This window comes from Bos mutus, chromosome 24 (genome assembly GCF_027580195.1).
Source record: "Bos mutus isolate GX-2022 chromosome 24, NWIPB_WYAK_1.1, whole genome shotgun sequence".
Classification (NCBI taxonomy): domain Eukaryota; kingdom Metazoa; phylum Chordata; class Mammalia; order Artiodactyla; family Bovidae; genus Bos; species Bos mutus.
Window position 1 is genome coordinate 39,076,647 of NC_091640.1, and position 20,289 is coordinate 39,096,935.

At 43.3% G+C, this 20,289-nt stretch overlaps 1 protein-coding gene across 7 annotated transcripts in view; it reads right to left on the minus strand.

Annotated features, from left to right (window-relative positions):
• Positions 1-20,289, minus strand: part of EPB41L3 (erythrocyte membrane protein band 4.1 like 3) — a 144,393-nt gene that overhangs the window by 69,934 nt on the left and 54,170 nt on the right. For all 7 annotated transcript variants that reach the window (XM_070361517.1, XM_070361514.1, XM_070361520.1 and 4 more), the window contains exon 3: positions 17,739-17,936. In XM_070361517.1, coding sequence (XP_070217618.1) covers positions 17,739-17,936 — 198 coding nt within the window. The remainder of the gene's footprint in view (positions 1-17,738; positions 17,937-20,289) is intronic.

Consider the following 20,289-nt stretch of genomic DNA (forward strand, 5'->3'; position numbering starts at 1 on the left):
CTCTTCCATAAAACAGAAATAAAATTTCTTAAAAAAATAAGAAACACAGGAAAGCATACAGATTGCCTAGCCTAGGGGAAGCCATTACCAATCAATGCTGGTGATTATCAGTTGGCCCTTATCATAAGGAATCCAATTTATTCAGGGTCCTTTTCTATTGTTGTTTTTCTTGTTTTTTTTTTTTTGCAAATTCAGGGTTTCTAATGTTGAAATTTGGGAGAGAGACTGAAGCCTTTTCATCTGCAGTTAAATCACCCCTATGTCTCATGAAAAACAAATCTCACTCTACAGGTCAAAGTGGGAAATGGCTGAAAAGAGAATCATTATCAGTAAACCAAGGGAACATTCCATTACCCTGTGCAAATACAAACACAAAGTGGTTTTTCACACGCACTGGGTGTACTGGCACACTTAGGTACATCCTAGGCCAAACATGAGAGTTACGAATTATCACAGATACAGCCTGCAGCACAGCCAGAGCAAGAAGGGAGAGTTCACACGCGGAGAGCCCACCGAGGTTTGAAATTCTCTGCAAAAACACGTTCAGCACCTATACAAGAACCCCTTCGTGCACGTGAAGCTCCTCCACTGCTTTTAGGAAGACGTCTTTTTCTTTCAGCCACAATCTGTTTCTGCCTTCATTTGTTGTAGCCATTTCATTCTGTTTGAAATCAGACTTCTGTGCTCAGAGCCGAGTACCGTGGCCGATAATAGCTTTCCGGTGAAGCACGCTTCTTCTTGGCCAGCAAAAACACTGGGCTTGCTTTTGTACAAAGAGTTTCACATCACACGTATGAGATGTTGGCAGCGAACTGTCAGACAACATTTCCTGCTGTTAATCTGCTAGGGATTCAAGTCACTAAGCCAATGAGTGCCAAGTGAACGCAGAGAAGGAAGCCTGGGGAAGAGGGATGAGGGAGAGACACAGACTTTTAAACCTGAATCACAAAAAAGAACCACAGGCCCTAATTCAGAACAACAGGGGACTTGGAGAAACATTTCCTGGGAGCTGTCATTGTTGTTCAGTCACTAAGTCACGTCTGACTCTGCGACCCCATGGACTGCAGCATGCCAGACTTCCCTGTCACCATCTCCAGACTTCCCTTCACCATCTCCCTGAGTTTGCTCAAATTTATGTCCATTGAGTCAGTGATGCCATCCAACCGTCTCATTCTCTGTCACCCCATCTCCTCCTGCCCTCAGTCTTTCCAAGCATCAGCATCTTCTGCAATGGAGTTGGCTCTTTGCATCAGGTGGCCAAAGTATTGAGGCTTCTGTTTTAGCATCAGTCCTTCCAATGAATATTCAGGGTTGATTTCTTTAGGACTGACAGCTTTGATCTCCTTGCTGTCCAAGGGACTCATGAGTCTTCTCCGACACCACAATTCAAAAGCATCAATTCTTCAGTGCTCAGCCTTCTTTATGGTCCAACTCACATCCATATATGACCACTTTCCAAGACAAGTCTCCAAAAATAAGAAAAATCCAACAAAATCCCCAATTGTGATTTACAACTCATTTGGTCAAGTAAAGACCTGGAGGCGACGCAGATGCTGACAGTGAAAATATAACTTTTCATATTATACATTTAACAAGTATAAATTTGTAGAATGGTCACTTTTCAAACCTATACAGCAGGGGTTCCCAACTTCCAGGATCTACAGCCTGATGATCTGAGGTGGAGATGATGTAACAACAATAGAAATAAAGTACACAATAAACGTAATGTGCTCGAATATGCTGGAACCATCCCCACCCCTCCAGTCCGTGGAATCATTATCTTCCAGGAAACTGGTCCCTGGTGCCAAAATGGCTGGGAATCACTGCTAAGGCAACGATGAATAAACCTGAATAAAAACAGTCAGTGCTTTAAATAAATAGGTCTTAAGTGAACCAGTGTCCTTTTCAGCAACTGTCTCCTCCTATTAACAGGACAAGACTGTGAGCAAGCACACAGAGGAAGATTTCAGGGTTATTACATAAACTACTCTCATAATTTGGGGCTTCCCAGATGGCGCTAGTGGTAAAGGACCACTTGTCAATGTAGGAGACGTAAGAGATGAGAGTTCGATCCCTGGATTGGGAAGATTCCCTGGAGGAGGGCACGGCAACCTATTCCAGTATTCTTGTTTGGACAATTCCATAGACAGAGGAGCCTAGCAGGCTATAGTCCAGGGGGTCGCAAAGAGCCAGACATGACTGAAGTGACTTAGCATGCATGCACACACTCTCATAATTCAAAAATGTAATTATATCCTTTCACCAGTAAAATTGTGGGTTTAAATTAAAATAATTGTGTAACCTATGAAAAACCTATAATGAAAATAGAAATGTCTGGCAAAAAAAACAGGATAGGTGATCAGTTCAGTCGCTCAGTCCTGTCTGACTCTTTGTGACCCCATGAATCATAGCATGCCAGGCCTCCCTGTCCATCACCAACTCCCGGAGTTCACTCAGACTCACGTCCATCGAGTCAGTGATGCCATCCAGCCATCTCATCCTCTGTCGTCCCCTTCTCCTCTTGCCCCCAATCCCTCCCAGCATCAGAGTCTTTTCCAATGAGTCAACTCTTCGCATGAGGTGGCCAAAGTACTGGAGTTTCAGCTTTAGCATCAGTCCTTCCAAAGAAATCCCAGGGCTGATCTCCTTCAGAATGGACTGGTTGGATCCCCTTGCAGTCCACGGGACTCTCAAGAGTCTTCTCCAACACCACAGTTCAAAAGCATCAATTCTTCGGTGCTCAGCCTTCTTCACAGTCCAACTCTCACATCCATACATGACCACAGGAAAAACCATAGCCTTGACTAGACGTACCTTTGATCACACTTTCAACTATACTTAGGATCAGTCTGGCCTTCACTGAAAGCATATCATCTTTCAGATTAGCATTTAAATGCAGTAGATGAAGGGAGAAGTCTTTGCAATCATCAAACATGTTGATCCTACATACATATGTTCTCCAGTTCTGCTGGACACAGGCAGTAGCCTATGTAGACTCCCTGGGTACTGCCAGGTCTATATGCCCAAGGTCAGGACGGTTTTTGGACCATCCGCTCTGGATCAGGGACATCCTGGCTTAATGCTCCTGAGCTGGCAATCATGAAAAGCCAGCGTTAATCCCTTGGCCTGTCAGCTCCTGCTCCTGGGGGCAGAGGCGGGTGGAGCCTGCTCAGCTCTGCACAGGCCAGGACTGTTCTAGAACGAGACGCGCCCCGCTGCCTTAGGATACACGAGGTCCCCCCTCACCCTGCAGCCATCCTAAGAGATCACTGAACCTCGGAGAATGTCACTCTGCTGACACCTGAACCTCAGATGGTGATTTCTTGGCATTCTGTGGTTATATTTATTTTTAAAGCATGAATTGCATTAGCAAACGGTCACAAAATAACAATCACAGAAAAACTGAAATGACAAGGCTAACTGAATCCAGAAAACGAATGGCTTTTAAAGTAGGTACAGGCTTTTGCCCTAAACAAAGAGCTGTAACATTCTTTCACTGACAGGAAAATTAAAACAGTTCTATTCAAGCAAAAAGTCAAATATTACAGTTTTGTTCAGATGATTCTGCTTATTTTCCTGTGCTTGCCTGAAAGCAGCCATCTTTCCTGGACCTTACTAGCGTTCGGGGTTAAACTGGGAGGTTCGGGGCTGAGAGACTTTGGGAAGTTCTTCAGGACTCGGGTGACCCTGCTCCCCCTTCTTTGAAGGGTGATCCTTGGAGCCAGTCCTGCTGGCTCCCTCCTGGCTTAATAAGGACTCTGGGGCAGTAGGATGCCTGGGGTCTGAGAGGTTTGGAGGGGACGTGAAGTGAAATTCCAAGGAGGTCACCCCAAGATGTTATCAAATGTGTTTTCACTTCTGCTTTTATATCCCCCAAAAATCTTTGTGAGAATAAACCCACGTGGGAAGACCAGAAGCCGGCTATCGGATTCAGTTCCAGCAGCACAGCCAGCCAGCGTGAGGACGCAGTCAGAGCCCGTGACAGCAGGGAGGAGCCCCTGACCTCCTGCTCCATCACACAACCTTCCTCCAGTTCCTCCCCACTCCCCCTGGATTCCTTCTGCCAAACAAAGTCTGCACAAGCTACCTTCACACTCTGGGTCCCCCCAACACCCTCCCTCATCCTTCAGATTGCTCCTCAAGCATCCCTTCCTCCAGGACCAAGTCCCAGAGAACGTTTTTTACAGCTCCTGCATCGCACTTGTCAGGGTGGCAAATTCCTGCTGGTTTGCTGATTTGAGTAATGTTAGTAGAAGTGGGCTTCCAGTGAACAACAGGGGTGTTTTTATTATATGGACGCTGTGAGGCGAGCGTTCAAAACACGGGTTTTATGGATTCATCTCTTCCCACCTTCTTCCTCTCATTTTCTCTTGGTGCTGCTTTCTGCTTATTCATTTTCTTCTCATTATATTCCATGTATATCTCTATATGCGTGTGTGCTCCATTGTGTCCAACTCCTTGTGACCCCACAGACTGTAGCCCACCAGGCGCCTCTTTCCATGGGATTCTCCAGGCAAGAATACTGGAGTGTGCTGCCATTTCTTTCTCCAGGGGATCTTTCCAACCCAGGAATTGAATCCGAGTCTCCTGCATTGGCAGGCAGATTCTTTACCACTGAGCCACGTGGGCAGCCTACATGTACGTCTGTAAAATACCTTAAGAACATGGCTGAGTACACATCATAGAAACCCTAACTTAAAATAAAATGTATTTTTGAAACAAATTATCTTTAGAATTTGGGTGGGTTTTTTTTCCCCTATGAGGATGAATTCTTGACCTGGTATTATTAAGGAAGCTTGTCACAACATGATATTTTGGACAGTGGTTTTTTTTTAAAGGAATAACTGGAGACATGAACTGAAGCATTTTGCTTCAGGTAATCCTTGAAAAGCATCCCGTGCGTTTGACAAGTCCAGTCTAGGGGCACTTCCCTAAAGAACGTGGCGGCTCTTTAGTGACTTTATTTGCTGTCACCATGGCATTCCATAAGAAATAACAAGTCTCTTTATTCCTTCCGAACACCATCCTAAGAACCAATTCCTTGTGCTCACTGTACGTCCGCATACCATCACTCATGCCTACAAGCAGCCGTGGGATGAATACAGTGCATTCCTAAGTGCAAATATGACTTCGAGATTGGAATTGCTTTCACCCTTATTGGAAAGTGACCCCAAATGTGCATACCAGTTACACACAGCTGTCTGTCACACAGGACACACACATTCTGATGCAGCAAAGATGCCTTGTTTGTCGTGGAGAAGAAACCCCCACTGATCAAAACCTTTCATGAATTAGCATCTAATCTGGCCATTTAAATTTGCCATTTGTAGACACATCCTGGAACCAAACCACAGGAAACAGTCACTAGACAACACTAACAAAAGAGACGAGTCTTGGCAGGACAAGCAAAAGACCCAAATTCCATTTATCTAGAGATAAAACATCCACACTAGAAATCCAACAAGGGATATCATACCAGGTTATGAGAAGCTAACGTTCTTGATAGAACTGTGATGCATTCCAACGAGAATCCCACAATTTAAAATCTGTGATCTAGTCTGCTGCTGCTGCTGCTAAGTTACTTCAGTCGTGTCCGACTCTGTGTGACCCCATAGACAGCAGCCCACCGGGCTCCCCGGTCCCTGGGATTCTGCAGGCAATAACACTGGAGTGGGTTGCCATTTCCTTCTCCAATGCATGAAAATGAAAAGTGAAAGTGAAGTCTCTCAGTCATGTCCGACTCTAGCGACCCCATGGTCTGCAGCCTACCAGCTCCTCCGTCCATGGGATTTTCCAGGCAAAAGTACTGGGGTGGGGTGCCATTGCCTTCTCCTATGATCTAGTCTAGAAGAAGCAAATAAAAACCTGGAAGTGCACTGGCTGGTCATTACAAACCACAGAACTGAAGAGGAAAAGAATCCGTGGTTTTACAGCTCTTGAGAGAAGGAACCTGGATTCAGCTTAAAGCCCATCTGCCCTAGACCAAAAGGAGGGGGAAGACGTGGGAGGAGGTGGTATTTCCTGAATGAACAGCAGGCCATGACCACAACCCTGAACTGGAAAACTGCAGGAGACTATGTATTGGGTGGGTGGAGGCAGGGAGAGGGTATTGTTTTCTAATTTGAGATTTAAAGAGTTAAAAAACTTTCTGAGTAATACCACCCCTTCACAGTTACGGATGATCACAGGATGACACATTATGCTAATGTAAAATTAGTCCTAACGTGCTGTGTGGTAAGTTGCTTCAGTCATATCTGACTCTTTGTGACTCCATGGACTGTAGCCTGCCAGGATCCTCTGTCCACGGGATTCTCCAGGCAAGAATACTGGAGAATACTGGTTGCCATTTCCTCCTCCAGGGGATCTTCTCAACCCAGGGATCGAACACCGTGTCTCTTATGTCTCTTGCATTGGCAGGTGGGTTCTTTACCGTTAGCACCCCCTGGGAAGCCCAGTCCTAATAGTCTTGTTTAAATTTTTTTAATTTGATGTAGATCATTTTAAAAGTCTTTATTGAAAGAATGTTACATATACATTGCTTCTGTTTTATGTTTTTTTGGGTTTTTTTTTGGCCCTGAGGATTGTGGGATCTCAGCTCCCCAGCCAGGCTCGAAATCTGCAGCCCTTTCATTGCAAGATGAAGTCAAAACTCCTGGACCAGCAGGGAAGTCCCCTGTCTGGTTCAAGTGTTCCAAGAAACAGGGGTCAGGCATTCCTTAGAGGAAATGTAACGTTATTGTCCTTACCACTTTGTGTAACTGAAATTCTAATGTACAAAGGACAGCAAAGAGCCAAATTAAAGAAATAAAGGGACAGCTGGCATCGGACAGGAGGGAGAACAAGAATCAATCACAGTGAATGACACTATTTCTCCATGGACGGTCCCTGGGGCATTCCATGGCCTCATCTTTTCTGCTTTCAGTACTGCCATGCCTTGACGGCAGTTAGAAAGTAATACTGGGAATGTTTCTCTGTGGAGAGTCTCTCCTGAACCTTTTTGAAGGAGACCCATTACTCAACCACAATTCAAACATGCTTGCTCCTTGGAAGGAAAGCTAAGACAAACCTAATTGACGTGTTAAAAAGCAGAGACATCCCTTTGCCGACAAAGGTCCGTCTAGTCAAAGTTATGGTTTTTCCAGTAGTCACATATAGATGTCAGAATTGGATCATAAAGAAGGCTGAGCACTGAAGAATTGATGCTTTTGAATGATAGATCTGGAGAAGACTCTTGAGAGTCCCTTGGACTGCAAGGAGATCAAACCAGTCAATCCTAAAGGAAATCAACCTTGAATATTCACTGGAAGGGCCGATTCTGAAGCTGAAGCTCCAATGCTTTCGCCATCTGATGAGAAGAGCTGACTCACTAGAAAAGACCCTGATGCTGGAAAAGATTGAAGACAGAAGGAAAAGGGGGTGACAGAAGGTTAAACGGCAGCATTACCGACTCAACGGACGTCAGTTTGAGCAAACTCCGGGAGACAGTGAAGGATAGGGAAGCCTAGTGTGCTGTAGTCCATGGGGTGGCAAAGAGTCTTCCCCTAGACCCGCCTCTATACAAAGTGTAATCGGTGAAGAACATGACTTCTCCTCTATAAGATGCTGAGCAACAATCCAGCCAAAAAATGTGAGATGATATGTGTTACATCTCCACGTTTATGGTAATGTGTTATACAGCTGCTGCTGCTAAGTCACTTCAGTCGTCCGACTCTGTGTGACCCCATAGACAGCAGCCCACCAGGCTCCTCCGTCCATAGGATTTTCCAGGCAAGAGTACTGGAGTGGGGTACCATTGCCTTCTCCGAATGTGTTATACAGCTAGAAAACCAATTTCCTGGATGGCTCAGCAGTAAAGAATCACCTGCAGTACAGGAGACACAGGGGAAGCAGGTTCAATCCCTGGGTCAGGAAGGTCCCTTGGAGGAGAAAATGGCAACCCACTCCGGTATTCTTGCCTGGAGAATCCCATGGACAGAGGAGCCTGGTGGGCTATAGTCCATAGGGTAGCAAAGAGTCAGACAAGTCTGAGCATCCACACGCACAGAAAACCAGTATGTGCAAATACTCAACCCTGTTAGCAAGTCAAGCCCATCCTTCCCGGCCGGCCCTTGGCCTTCCCTTTTCACTCTCAGCTGCTCCTGACGTTTCAAATTCTCCATGTGTACTTTTCTCATCTCCTTATCTGCCAAAATTCTAAACAGAACTGTGTAAATATCCTGAGTACAATAAGAATTATTCTGGAAATTTAAAAATAAGTAAATAAAATAAGTGAATGCTACTTGACTTAAATATCACCACAGGGAAAGTCAGCCAACACATTCTAATAATAAATATATGCCAAAAATATGATCGGACACGTGCATACCATTTTTAACAGCATGAACCACTGCGGAGGAATCTTTGCTCGTAGGGAGGTATTTACAGTCAGCTAAAGATTTGGAGTCATGCTTTTTATGCATCAGCCCTATTTCAAAACCTAGATCCTAAAAAAGAAAGAAGAATCTAAGAAACGTGCCTCAAACAGCCACTCCCAATTTCTTCAGGCAAGAGAGAAAGTTCTCTACAAAAGCAGAGAATCTGTCTCAGCATGAAATGGAAGTGAGTTGAGTAGATTTCCAATTCTTTGCTTTTTCTGAGTTGCTCCTATTGTCCCTGGTTATTTGCATTAAAACCAAGCACATCACAAAACTCCTCAAGGATAACAGGCTCACAAAGACTCTCTTATTCTCTACTTGCTGCTGCTGCTGCTAAGTTGTGTCCGACTCTGTGCGACCCCATAGACGGCAGCCCACCAGGCTCCCCCGTCCCTGGGACTCTCTACTTGCTACAGAAGGACAAATACAGGATGACCTGCATTTTGTTGCTGTTCTTGTTTAGTTGCTAAGTCATGTCTGACCCTTTTCGACCCCATGAACTATAACCTGCCAGGCTCCTCCGTCCATGGGATTTCCCAGGCAAGAATACTGGAGTGGGTTGCCATTTCCTTCTCCAGATCTTCCCGATCCAGCGACCGAACCTGGACTCCTGCAATGCAGGCAGATTCTTTAATCATCTGAGCCACAAGCGAAACCTGCATTTTTAAGACATTCAAAACTGTGTGGTCTCAATGCTCTGTGGTAAAGAGCTGAATGGGATGGAAATCCAAAAAACAGGGCATATTATGTATATGTATAGGGCTTCCCTGCTGGCTCAGATGGTATAGAATCTGCCTGCAATGCAGGAGACTCCGGTTTGATCCCCAGGTTGGGAAGATCCCCTGGAGAAGGGAATGGTAACCCACTCCAGTATTCTTGCCTGGAGAATCCCATGGACAGAGGAGCCTGGCCAGCTACAGTCCATAAAGTCACAAAGAGTTGGACACAACTGAGCGACAAACACACACACACACACACCATGCAGATTCATTCTGCTGTACAGCAGAAACTAACACAACATTGTAAAGCAACTAAACTCTGATTTAAAAAAATAGTAAAGAAACCTCTTCAAATAACACTACTCAGAGTTACCAAGGAAGAAACTGGAAACTATACTGAATTAAGGCTTACTGGAACTAGAAAGACTGTAAAGGGACTTCTGAAGGGATCAAGCGTGAAGGAAAAGCGGGTGACTTAGTCGGACACCTTCTCTAATAGAGTTTCCTACACATTTTGAGGAGTTCATCACCAACGCCAAAGACCACTGCCTCCTCACTCACCATAAAGTGGGAATTGGCTCAGGAGAGGAGGCTAGTGCTGAAAGCCAGATATGGAGTGTGTTTAATTATCTTCAGCACACATTCAGGCTTGTTAAACACCTACTGATTTCTGGCATAACAGCAACAGACTCTTAGCCACATCTTCTGTCTGATCTCAGCAGGTTCAAGCCGGGCAGCGTGAGAAAAGCAAATTTCCTGTTTAAGGTCAGTGTCTCAGTCCTCACAAGTGGGTGTTGAGTGCAGTTACTTCCTGTTTAAATTTAATAAAATCATTCAGCATTTCCCCAACTGCCAGATAAATGATTAGCTCATATGGAAACACTGATAATCTTTCCAGGTTGGGGGAAAAAAGCCTATAAAGGGACAGTCAAGATGAAATTTACTTTCTCAGATTTAAGAAATACTTTCCAGTGTTTACTATATTATAAGGTAATAAGCTGTGCTGTGCATGCGTGCTGTCACGTCTGACTCTTTGTGACCCCATGGACTGAAGTCCGCCAGGCTCCTCTGTCCATGGGATTCTCCAGGCAAGAATACTGGAGTAGTTTGTCATTCCCTTCTCCAGGGGCTCTCCTTGACCCGGGGATAGAACCTGTGCCTCCTACGATGGCAGGCGAATTCTTAATCACTAAGCTATCAGGGAAGTAACAGCTGGCTATTTCCTTTTAAATTACAAGGGTTTTCAAACTGGTGCTGCTGCTGCTAAGTTGCTTCAGTCGTGTCCGTCTTTGTGCAACCCCATAGACAGCAGCCCACCAGGCTCCTCCATTGTCCCTGGGATTCTCCAGGCAAGAACGCTGGAGTGGGTTGCCATTTCCTTCTCCAATGCATGAAAGTGAAAAGTGAAAGTGAAGTCGCTCAGTAGTGTCCGACTCTTAGCAACCCCATGGACTGCAGCCTACCAGCTCCTCCGTCCATGGGATTTTCCAGGCAAGAGTACTGGAGTGGGGTGCCATTGCCTTCTCTGGGTTTTCAAACTACAATCCTCATATTCAGCTCTCTTCCTGTGCCAGTTGGATGCTGGACTGTAAGGCATACATGGCAGTCAAATCCTGACACTAACTGCTGCCTGACTGTGTGCACTTCCCTCTAAGACCAGATCAGCTAGTATGTGGATGGACACCACGAAATTGTGTGCAAGCTGGTTTTCTGTGACTATTTTACTGTGTCCCTAAGACAAGGACTTTAAAATCACTGTCCTCCAGGCTTCCAGAACCTACCTCTGCACTTTGCTGGAATGTGAGTGCAGGACTGAACTAGAGTTTACACTGTCCTCTGACCCTAAGAACCTGCTATTCTACAAGACTTGAGCTCTGCTGTCCAAGAAGGGACAAGGTCAAAGACACCTGCCTCTGACATTGAAGGTAACAACAACAAAAAAAGTGGTATCACATTCAAGAGATGATCCACCATGTAGACATTTTCCCAGGTTGTGAACTAACTTTGAAAAGACTTTTCTCATTGTGTGGTTGATGCCAGTAGCATTCTCCCTAAACTTCCCGCAGAGCCAAGACTATGGCCGGAAGAAGTAAGGCATCAATTTAAATGCTAACAAAAAGGAGACGAGCTATAATCTTGAAAATTATAACCTGTCTTTCATGGGGAAAATGCTGTAATTATGAAATGAACTGGCAATTGATCAGGAAAACTGGGGGAAGAGATCACTGTATTGTGGAAAGTGTTTCTCTCCAGAAAGGATGGTGAGGGTCCCAGATCAGACTTGCCTTTCCACTCTGAGTAGGACACGCAACAACTGTACAACTGGCTCCCAGTCATTCTACGTTCTGGCAAGGAGTGGAGATCAGCTGCAGCTCTGGTCCCTTCCCCACTTTGAAGAGCTTCTGCAAGACACTTCCCCAGCTGTTTTCCCCTTCTTACTCAAAATTAAAAACTGCTTGTTCCAAGTTCTACTCTTCACAGAATATCTTTTTTTTTCAATTGAAGTAGAATTGATTTACAAACGTGTGTTAGCTTCTCATGTAATGCAAACTGAAAAAAAATATTTTTTTCAGATTACCTTCCACTATAGGTTATCACAGGGTATTGAGTATAGCTCCCTGTGCTATACAGTAGTGCCTTTGTTTACCTACTTTATACGCAATAGCAGTAGTTGCTGTTTTTGTTTTTGTTGCTATGTGGTGTCCAACTCTGCAACTCCATGGACTGTAGCCCACCAGGTTCCTCTATCCATGGGATTCTCCAGGCAAGAACACTGGAATGGGTTGCCATTTCCTTCTCCATGGGATCTTCCAAACCCAGGGATCGAACCTGCCTCTCTTGCGTCTCCTATATTGCCAGGTGGATTCTTTACCATCATGCCACATGGGAAGCCCGTATAGAGTAATGGGTATACTTTAATCCCAAACTCCTAATTCATCCCCCCTCTTTTTCCCTTTAGTGACCGTAAGTTTTCTGTCTGTGATTTTCTTTCTACTTTGTAAATAAGTTCATTTCTATCCTTTTTAAGATTCCTCATGTGATATCATGCTTGTATTTCTCTGTCTGACTTACTTCACGTAGTATGATCATCTCCATGTCCATCATGTTGCTGCAAATGGCATTATACTATTCTTTTTTATGGCTGAGTAATATTCCATTGTATATATGTACCACAACTTCTTTATCCATTCTTTTGTCAATGGCCATTTAGATTGTTTCCGTGTCTTGGCTACTGTGAATAGTGCTGCTATGAACATAGGGGTGCAGGTATCTTTCAGGGCATCTTATTTCATGATAGTATAGCCTGAAGCAAGGCCTGGGTGGTCCTTTTGATAAATTAGATTTAAGAAGTCTTGAGAAGATGACATCCTTTCCATCAACTCAACCCGTCTCTTAGATGAGGATGAGATGGTTGGATAACATCACCAACTCAATGGACATGAGTTTGAGCAAACTCTCAGAGACGGTGAAGGACAGGGAAGCCTGGTATGCTGTAGTCCATGGGGTCACAAAGAGTCGGACATGACTGAGCAACTGAACAACAACAAAGAGAATTCTGGAGCAGAGGGCAGGAGATCTGGGCCCTAGCCCTTCATGGTCCTTTCCAGGCTGTGTGTCCTCAGGCATAACATTAACTACTCTGGGCCTATTTCCTCTTCAGTGAAATGGGACAGGAGACAAAGTTATCTCCAATGATCCTTCCAGATCTAAAACTGTGACTCCTGAGGAAGAGAACACCCTGTCTAAGCTTGAAGTCTTTGCATCATTTGGTTTTCAGTGTCTGGAACGTTGCAGGCCCTCAAGAAATGCTTTGTATCAATGTCTTCCTTGTCATCTTTTGCACACTGTGTGATGTCAGTTCTAGGGACTAGAATGGTTGTAAACAAGAAAAAAAGAAGGCTCATTAAGACGAATCATAATTAAGACCCCCTTGTTAAAAACTGTTTCAGTACCTGCCATGTACAAATCAATCAATGTTTTCTACAAAATACAGAGATGTGAGTGAGATGCCTGCTGGAGACACCACCTCAAGAGATGTTTGGAAGCTGTAATCAAGGGCCTCCTCTAGGAAGGAGGCTAAAGAAGCTCAACTAGTGGCAGAGACTCCTGTCCTGGGACCTGAATCAGCTTGGAGCTATGTGCCTGGGAGGCTGTGGTCCCTGTTACTTTTTGAAATGAAAACTAGGAGAAAAATTTTAACACCTTTAGTAAAAGAGTTTGTTTCTCTTAAATCTTCAAGAAGTCAAATCTGAACACCTTGGGAAGACTGCATGCTGACTATGTCAGGTAAATAAGAAGGTGCCTGTTAACAGTCCTCGTGTGTCCCTGTTCCTATGGTTGCTCAAAGAGTCACTGCACAAGGAAACTGAGTTTATTAAAGCCCTTCTGTGGTCAGGAGTCCACTGGTCTTCAAGCTGGAAGGCTCAGCTGCAAGATCGGGCCACTTGGTCACAAGACATAACAGATGTTTTGATGTAGTAAAACACAGTTGAACAGAAACCCATTGAGGTTAAATCCAAATTTACACAATTATACAGAATCAAAACCTCTGAATCATGTAGTAGTTGAGTGAATGATACTCATAGTGGTTTTAAAAAATTCTTTTTTATTTTTCACAACTACAACTTCCATGAAAGGCAATAGGTGTTCTATTCAACCTTCTGTGTGATAGCAAATCTATGTGTTGTTCAATCAAGAACTTCTAAGAGCTTCCCTGGTAGCTCAGATGGTAAAGAATCTACCAGCAATGTAGGAGACATGGGTTCAATTCCTGGGTTGTGAAGATGCTTGGGAGAAGGGAATAGCAACCCACTTCAGTATATTTGCCTGGAGAATACCACAGAGGGGCCTGGTGGAGCAGCTACAGTCCATGGGGTCGCAAAGAGTCAGACACTACTGGGCAACTAACACAAACTTTTTCAAGAACTTCTAAAGGGACCATAAGGCATTTTAATCATGTAACCTAGAGAAGATGGAAAATTCAGACAGTGATTTTGTTTTTCCAACTAAACCCCAGTGAGTAGAATACATGAAACAGAAGCATGATATGGAAAGTTAATTGGATCACAAGCAAGATAGGGTATTTGGAAAATTTTTAACAGTCCCTTTCTAATAGTTAGAAGGTGATGAAAGCATATTTAGGACAGAGGGCAAAATATTCCTTTATCCTCCCTGGTCCCTTGGAAGCATCTCTGAATGGTAGCAAGAAGTGCATGTTGGAGTAAACACTCTGGATTTTGGAAGGATCTGAGTGGTACTCAGTCATGGAGTCCATCAACCTGCAGGCCTCTGGGCATGGCCAAAGCTGCGGGGATGTCTGAGCTACAGGCTTCTAAGGTTTTACTGCTACACTTAAGTCCCTTCTGTATTTGCCCAAATCTGATGCAAAGCTCTCTCCAGAGAGGCTAGAGTTCTTTCACCTATGGGCATCGTCCCCTGGATTCCAGCCCCACATGGGATTACCTGGGGCTCACAAGCACTTGGTCTTGCTCAGGACTAAACCAGCAACACAGTGGGACCTTGTGAAAAACAAAGTCTGCTTCAAGGTCTACCTTCTGCCACTTTTGAGGTAAAGCTTGGGACTCCTCCACCCGTTGGGTTTCTTATGGAGAACAAACCAAACTACATCTGAAAATGACTTAAAATATGGATGAAATATGGATTCAAAGTTCAAACATGTCTATTTTATTTTCCTAAAACCAAATCAGACTAGATGAATATGGTGTCAAATAAGAGGAAGCATTTCTAACTGGATGGTCATCAGAAAGTACACTGTACGCTAATCAGACCTGGAAACAATGAGAGTGAAATTAAAATAAAATAAACATGATAAGCACCACTTCCTCTATTGTTGTGACTGGTATTTCTGTTTATTTTCTCTTTTAAAATTCAAGGTCAAGAACTAAATAGCAATGATGATGGTGACAAACTGGCCATAGGAAGTAGCTGGCATTCTCTAAAGATCCAATAAAAATGACAGGAAGGGAAGGGCAGTATTGGTGATTTTGTTGGCAAATGTGACAATCCTGGGGCCTGCAAACATTGCCCAAACATGCATATCAAATTGCTGATCATCGGATTTTTTTCTTATATTTTATGTGTAATTAGTTCTTTTTATATTTTAGATAGTCATGATGAAGAGTTTGAAAAAAATGACTGAGGAAATACATCTCTCAAATGGAAAACACCCACTGTTACAACGATCTACGGCTACTGCTGGAGGGAAATTTGAAAAATCCAGCACAATTGGAAAGGGCTTCCCATCAAACAGAGGGGGCGGGAACTGTACACTTCATGAAGTCACTGTTTTCAGAGAGCAAAGGCTTCTTGTATCTTGATTTTCAGGGTCGCTGGGTTTCCTCTGCTGCAGCACTACTGGGCAAGGGGAAAAGCTACCTGTACCATCAAAAGAAGAGAGAATCAGGTACAGGTAAGGTGTGTGTGTGTGTGTTGGCAGGGGGTCCTTTGCTGGCAACTATAAATTCTCATGACACAGTCGTGGCAAACTGAGCCTTGTTGATTTTGACGGTGAAACATTAAAGGCATTAAATAAGCCAGAGAGGAAAAACAGCTAGGCACATAGATTTCATTAAAATAAAATGCCTTGTTTGAGGTCTATTCAATGCAAAAATAAAGAGGGGGGGGGGGTGGTGGGGAGATATTCCTCTTACTGTCTCCTCCATTCTATTCTTAATTCACTTGCTCGAGTTGGGGACAGGGGTCGGGAGTGGTAATCCTGCTTCTCCAGAGTTTTGTGCTTCTTCTCTCCATGAGTCTTAGAACAGGAAAAAGCACTGGAAGCCATCAGAGCTACTGGTTTCCACAGATGCACCTACGCTTTCTGCTGGAATTCTCCCTATGTGAAAACACTATCCACTTTCTTCCAGACTGTTCTTTAGAAAACTCTGGTAGTCCTGACTAGAGGATTGCCAGGGAACCCTATTTACTCCATTATATAAATATAATTCAGTAGAAAGACTCACCCTCAAGTTAAGGAAGAAAGCTTCTCTTGACTTAAATTTTTCCAGAAGGTGGATCCACATTGGAAAAATGCAACGTTGCTAAAGGTTACAAAAGGGCTTTAAGCTTCATAGTAAAGCCCAGGTAAAATTATATTATTGGATCTTCGTTTCCAGAATAAACATCTGAATCAATAATTGAATACTTTGGGCTAAGAAATTAGGCAAAATCAGAAGCAGCAGACAAACTGCAACAAATGGATCTGTGTGTGGCAAACCTCAGAACATATATTTTACTCCCCACCCATTTTTCCTATTCAACCAGTCGGTGACAAACAAGCCCATTTCACTAAGCAACCCACTAACAATTGTCAGGTTACAGGATGACAAAAATTCTCTAAATTAAGATGATAAATGAAATCACTTTTGATTTAAGAGTTTATTTAAAAAATTGTTTTCTATGTCCCTGTAATCTGTAGTGATTTGGTAATGCAACCCCATCCCCACCCTAAATGATGTTATCAATGTGAAATGAATTTGAACCTTCTCTTCCAAGAAAAGCACTAGTGCGTTGAGCGCATTGTGTAGACTACAAGGAATGAGGCAGGGGTTACAGGCAGAGAACACAGGGCATCAGGTGGGCTTGGTGCTGGCTGTGTCATGAGAAAAGAGAAACTGAAATGAACAACCACACACAGAGGTCCAGATTCTCAGCACCCCTGGCAGAAGAGGGGGCCAGTGGAGTCATGCGGTGGGCGGGGTTTAAGCAGAGGGATGTGAAAAGGACCAAGGGCAGGCAGCTGGAGGCAGAGGAACAGCTCTTTAAATGAAAATATTAAATCTAAAACGGGAATCTCCCCCAGCTCGGCGCAAGGAGAAGATGCTGTGGATGGCGGGTGGTGGACCTGGCAGACTTCTAGCTCCCGCCTGAGTTCGCGCCCAGCCTGTGTTCTCGCGATACTCAGCGACCATCCGTGTCTCTACGGCTCTCAACAGCCCACGTTGCTCTCAGCTGTCAACTTGGTCTGGCCACACATCTCTGATAAAAGTCATTCATCTGCCCTTTCTCTCAAAGGAATTTTTTTTTGTTTTCTTTACAGAGAGAGCACAGAGGAGCATATGCTTTTACACTCGAGCTGCAGATGTGAATTTTAAAACCCTTTTACACTTGAGCTGCAGATCCTACTCATTGTCCAAGCAGGAAAAGGACATTCACCATTCAAATTACCCTACCGCTCCTGTGTACAGAAATCTGTAAGTTTCCTCCAATTAACAACCCTGCCATAAGTAATGCAAACAGAAAAAGTAAAATTCATTTCAATGACAGCTCACAGCCAGGATATTAAAGAAAACCTGATTTTTTAAGGCCTCCAAAATGTTTTTCCTACCATGGAAAGTATTAGATAGTTTGCCTTCTTTTTTTTTAAAGAAGATCACATTTTTCTCTTAATTGTAACATTTTGGGGACTTTACAAGTATTTTCAGTAATTTGATCCCCTGTGAGAGAGACTGGAAATAATTTTGTATTTAGAAACTGGGTCTGAGTAATTTTCCAGAGATCTGGAAAAACAAAGAGACATCTTGCATGCTTTAGACCAATATACCCCAGCTCTTCAATATCTGGGACAAAAAAAATATACACTTACCTCTACATCACAGGTATATTCTGATCCATCCAGAAGTATCACTTTGCACTGCATGCTTTTAGGCTTTTTGACGATCTTCAATGGAGATCGAGATAGTTTGCTGCTAGATGATTTCTGAGAAAGTTTATCGTCTTCTAACTGCTGATATTCGAGCTGCTTGGCAGGTCCGGCAGCAAACTCCTGGTCCTTGTCAGTGACCTGTGGAGAGCAAACAATGGACAGTTTTCATTGCAAGACAGGAAATAAATATTGCATTGCTCAGGCAACCAAAGGACACTGTAGAAACGGGATTTTCTATTTCCTACAGGATGAGGGATGTCTGAATTAGGATATAAGGAATGGATACACATACACAAAAATAATACTAACAGGTACACCTAAATAATTTCTGCCACCTGAATGTACCCATAGGGACTTCTTTCAGTTTGACTCAAGTATTTATACGAGAAGTGCTGAGCTCTCAGTGAATGCCATCAAGTTTTGCCCAAGCAAAGAAGGGTACAAATGACTTTTAAAGATTTTTTTTTTATATGGACCATTTTTAAAGTCTTTATTGAATTTGCTACAATACTGCTTCAATTTTATGTTTTGGTTCTTTGGCTCTGAGGCATGTGGGATCTTAGCACCCTACCCAGGGTCAAACCTGCAAACCCTTCCTTGGAAGGTGAAGTCTTAACCACTGGACTGCCAGGAAGTTCGGGCTCCTGACTTTTTAAAAAGGCATTGGCTCTCACAGACATAGTGAGCAGATGTATAGTTATCAGAAGAGAAAGGGTGAGGGGACAGATTAGGAGTTTGGAATTAACAGATACACGCTTCCCAGGTGGCACTAGTGGTAAAGAACCTGCCTGCCAATGCAGGAGACATAAGAGACGCGGGTTCAATCGCTGGGTCAGGAAGATATCCTGGAGGCAGGGCATGGCAACCCACTCCAGTATTCTTGCCTGGAGAATCCCCATGGACAGAGAAGCCTGGAGGCCTACAGCCCATAGGGTCATAAAGAGTCAGACACAACTGGAGCAACTTAACATACACTACTATATATATATTAAACTAGATAAGCAACAAGGGCCATACAGCCCAGGAACCTATCTTCAATACCCTGTAATAACCTATAATGGAAAAGAATCTGAAAAAAAAAATGTGTGTATAACTGTATCACACTGCCGTTCACCTGAAACTAATACAAATTGTAAACCAACTATACTTCAATTAGAAAAAACAAAGGCATTGGATAGTATAAGCCTTAAAAGTAAACAAATCATCTAAGATTGAATCTAATGTATTCTGCTTCTTTCATTCACTGGGTCGAGCTGTTTGGCAGGTCCTTTACTCCATGACCCATACTGCTCCATAAACATACCAGGTATCTTATAAACTGTAAAGCCTACAGAGTTTTAAGGATTAATCTTCTCAGTAATTTTACAACTGTTAAAATACGTGATTTAGCTCTAACTCAATTCAACGAAGCTAGCAGTACGAAATTAATTAAAAATAATCCTTTAAGTCTGCTTCCCACCCCCTTCATTGTAATGAGCCAGTATAAAAAAATATCAAATCTGTTCAAAGGCTTTAATCTGCTTTCAAAGCCTAACAGTCCAGTCCAAGCTAGACTCAGAACTTTAAGAGGGAGCGATCCTACAGAACAGTAACATTCTCCCTTGAGTCAGTCCCCTTGGAATCTCCCTGTGCCCTCTCTCCAATGACTTTTTCTATCCCTCTTCTATCTATTAGATCACCACCAATGTATATCAACCCATGGGCCCAACCACCTCTTCTAATGGTCTGCAAATACACTCTGAAAAGTCCAAAGAAAGATATGTTCTTAGAAAATTCTCTTTTCTGACCTCTCCATTTTGTAAAGGAGGAAGCTGACGTCCAGAGGACTTGAAAAGAGTTCTGGAAACACTGAGATAACCACAGAAGAAAAGTGGTTTAGAGTCACACTTCTCTTTAGTTTCCATTGTCTGAGTATAGAAAGTCAATCCTTGTATTAACCATGTATGTCTAATTATACTTGGGTATAGAAACTCTTCTCCCACTTTCATGTTTATTTCATTTCAGAGTGAAGAGGATAGAAAAATCCAGCCTAGTAATTTAAAATTGCTGAAGATCTGAAAACAAACAAAACCCTACAGCCACCATGTCTACACAAAAAGAAAAGGGAAGGGAAACCGTGATGCCAACACCTGCTCCTTAGATTCTACCTGACAAAAAGTTAAAGGATAACCCACAGCTCCCTTCACAAAATGTCGATCAGACAGAGCATGAAAATAAATGTTATTCTTTTCCTTTTGACCCCCTACCGCACCACATGCAAGATCTTAGTTCCCTGACCAAGAATTGAACCCATGTCCCCTGCATTTCAAAGTGCAGAGTCAGCCACTGGACCGCTAGGGAAGTTCCAATATGACTCTTTATAGAGTTTAAAAGCAGAACTTAAGTACTATGAGAAAAGAAATAAAATAATCAGGCTGTCAACATACAGTTTAATGTTATAATTATATGTTGTGTTTTTAAAAAGACATGGGGACTTCATGTCTCTTCTTTT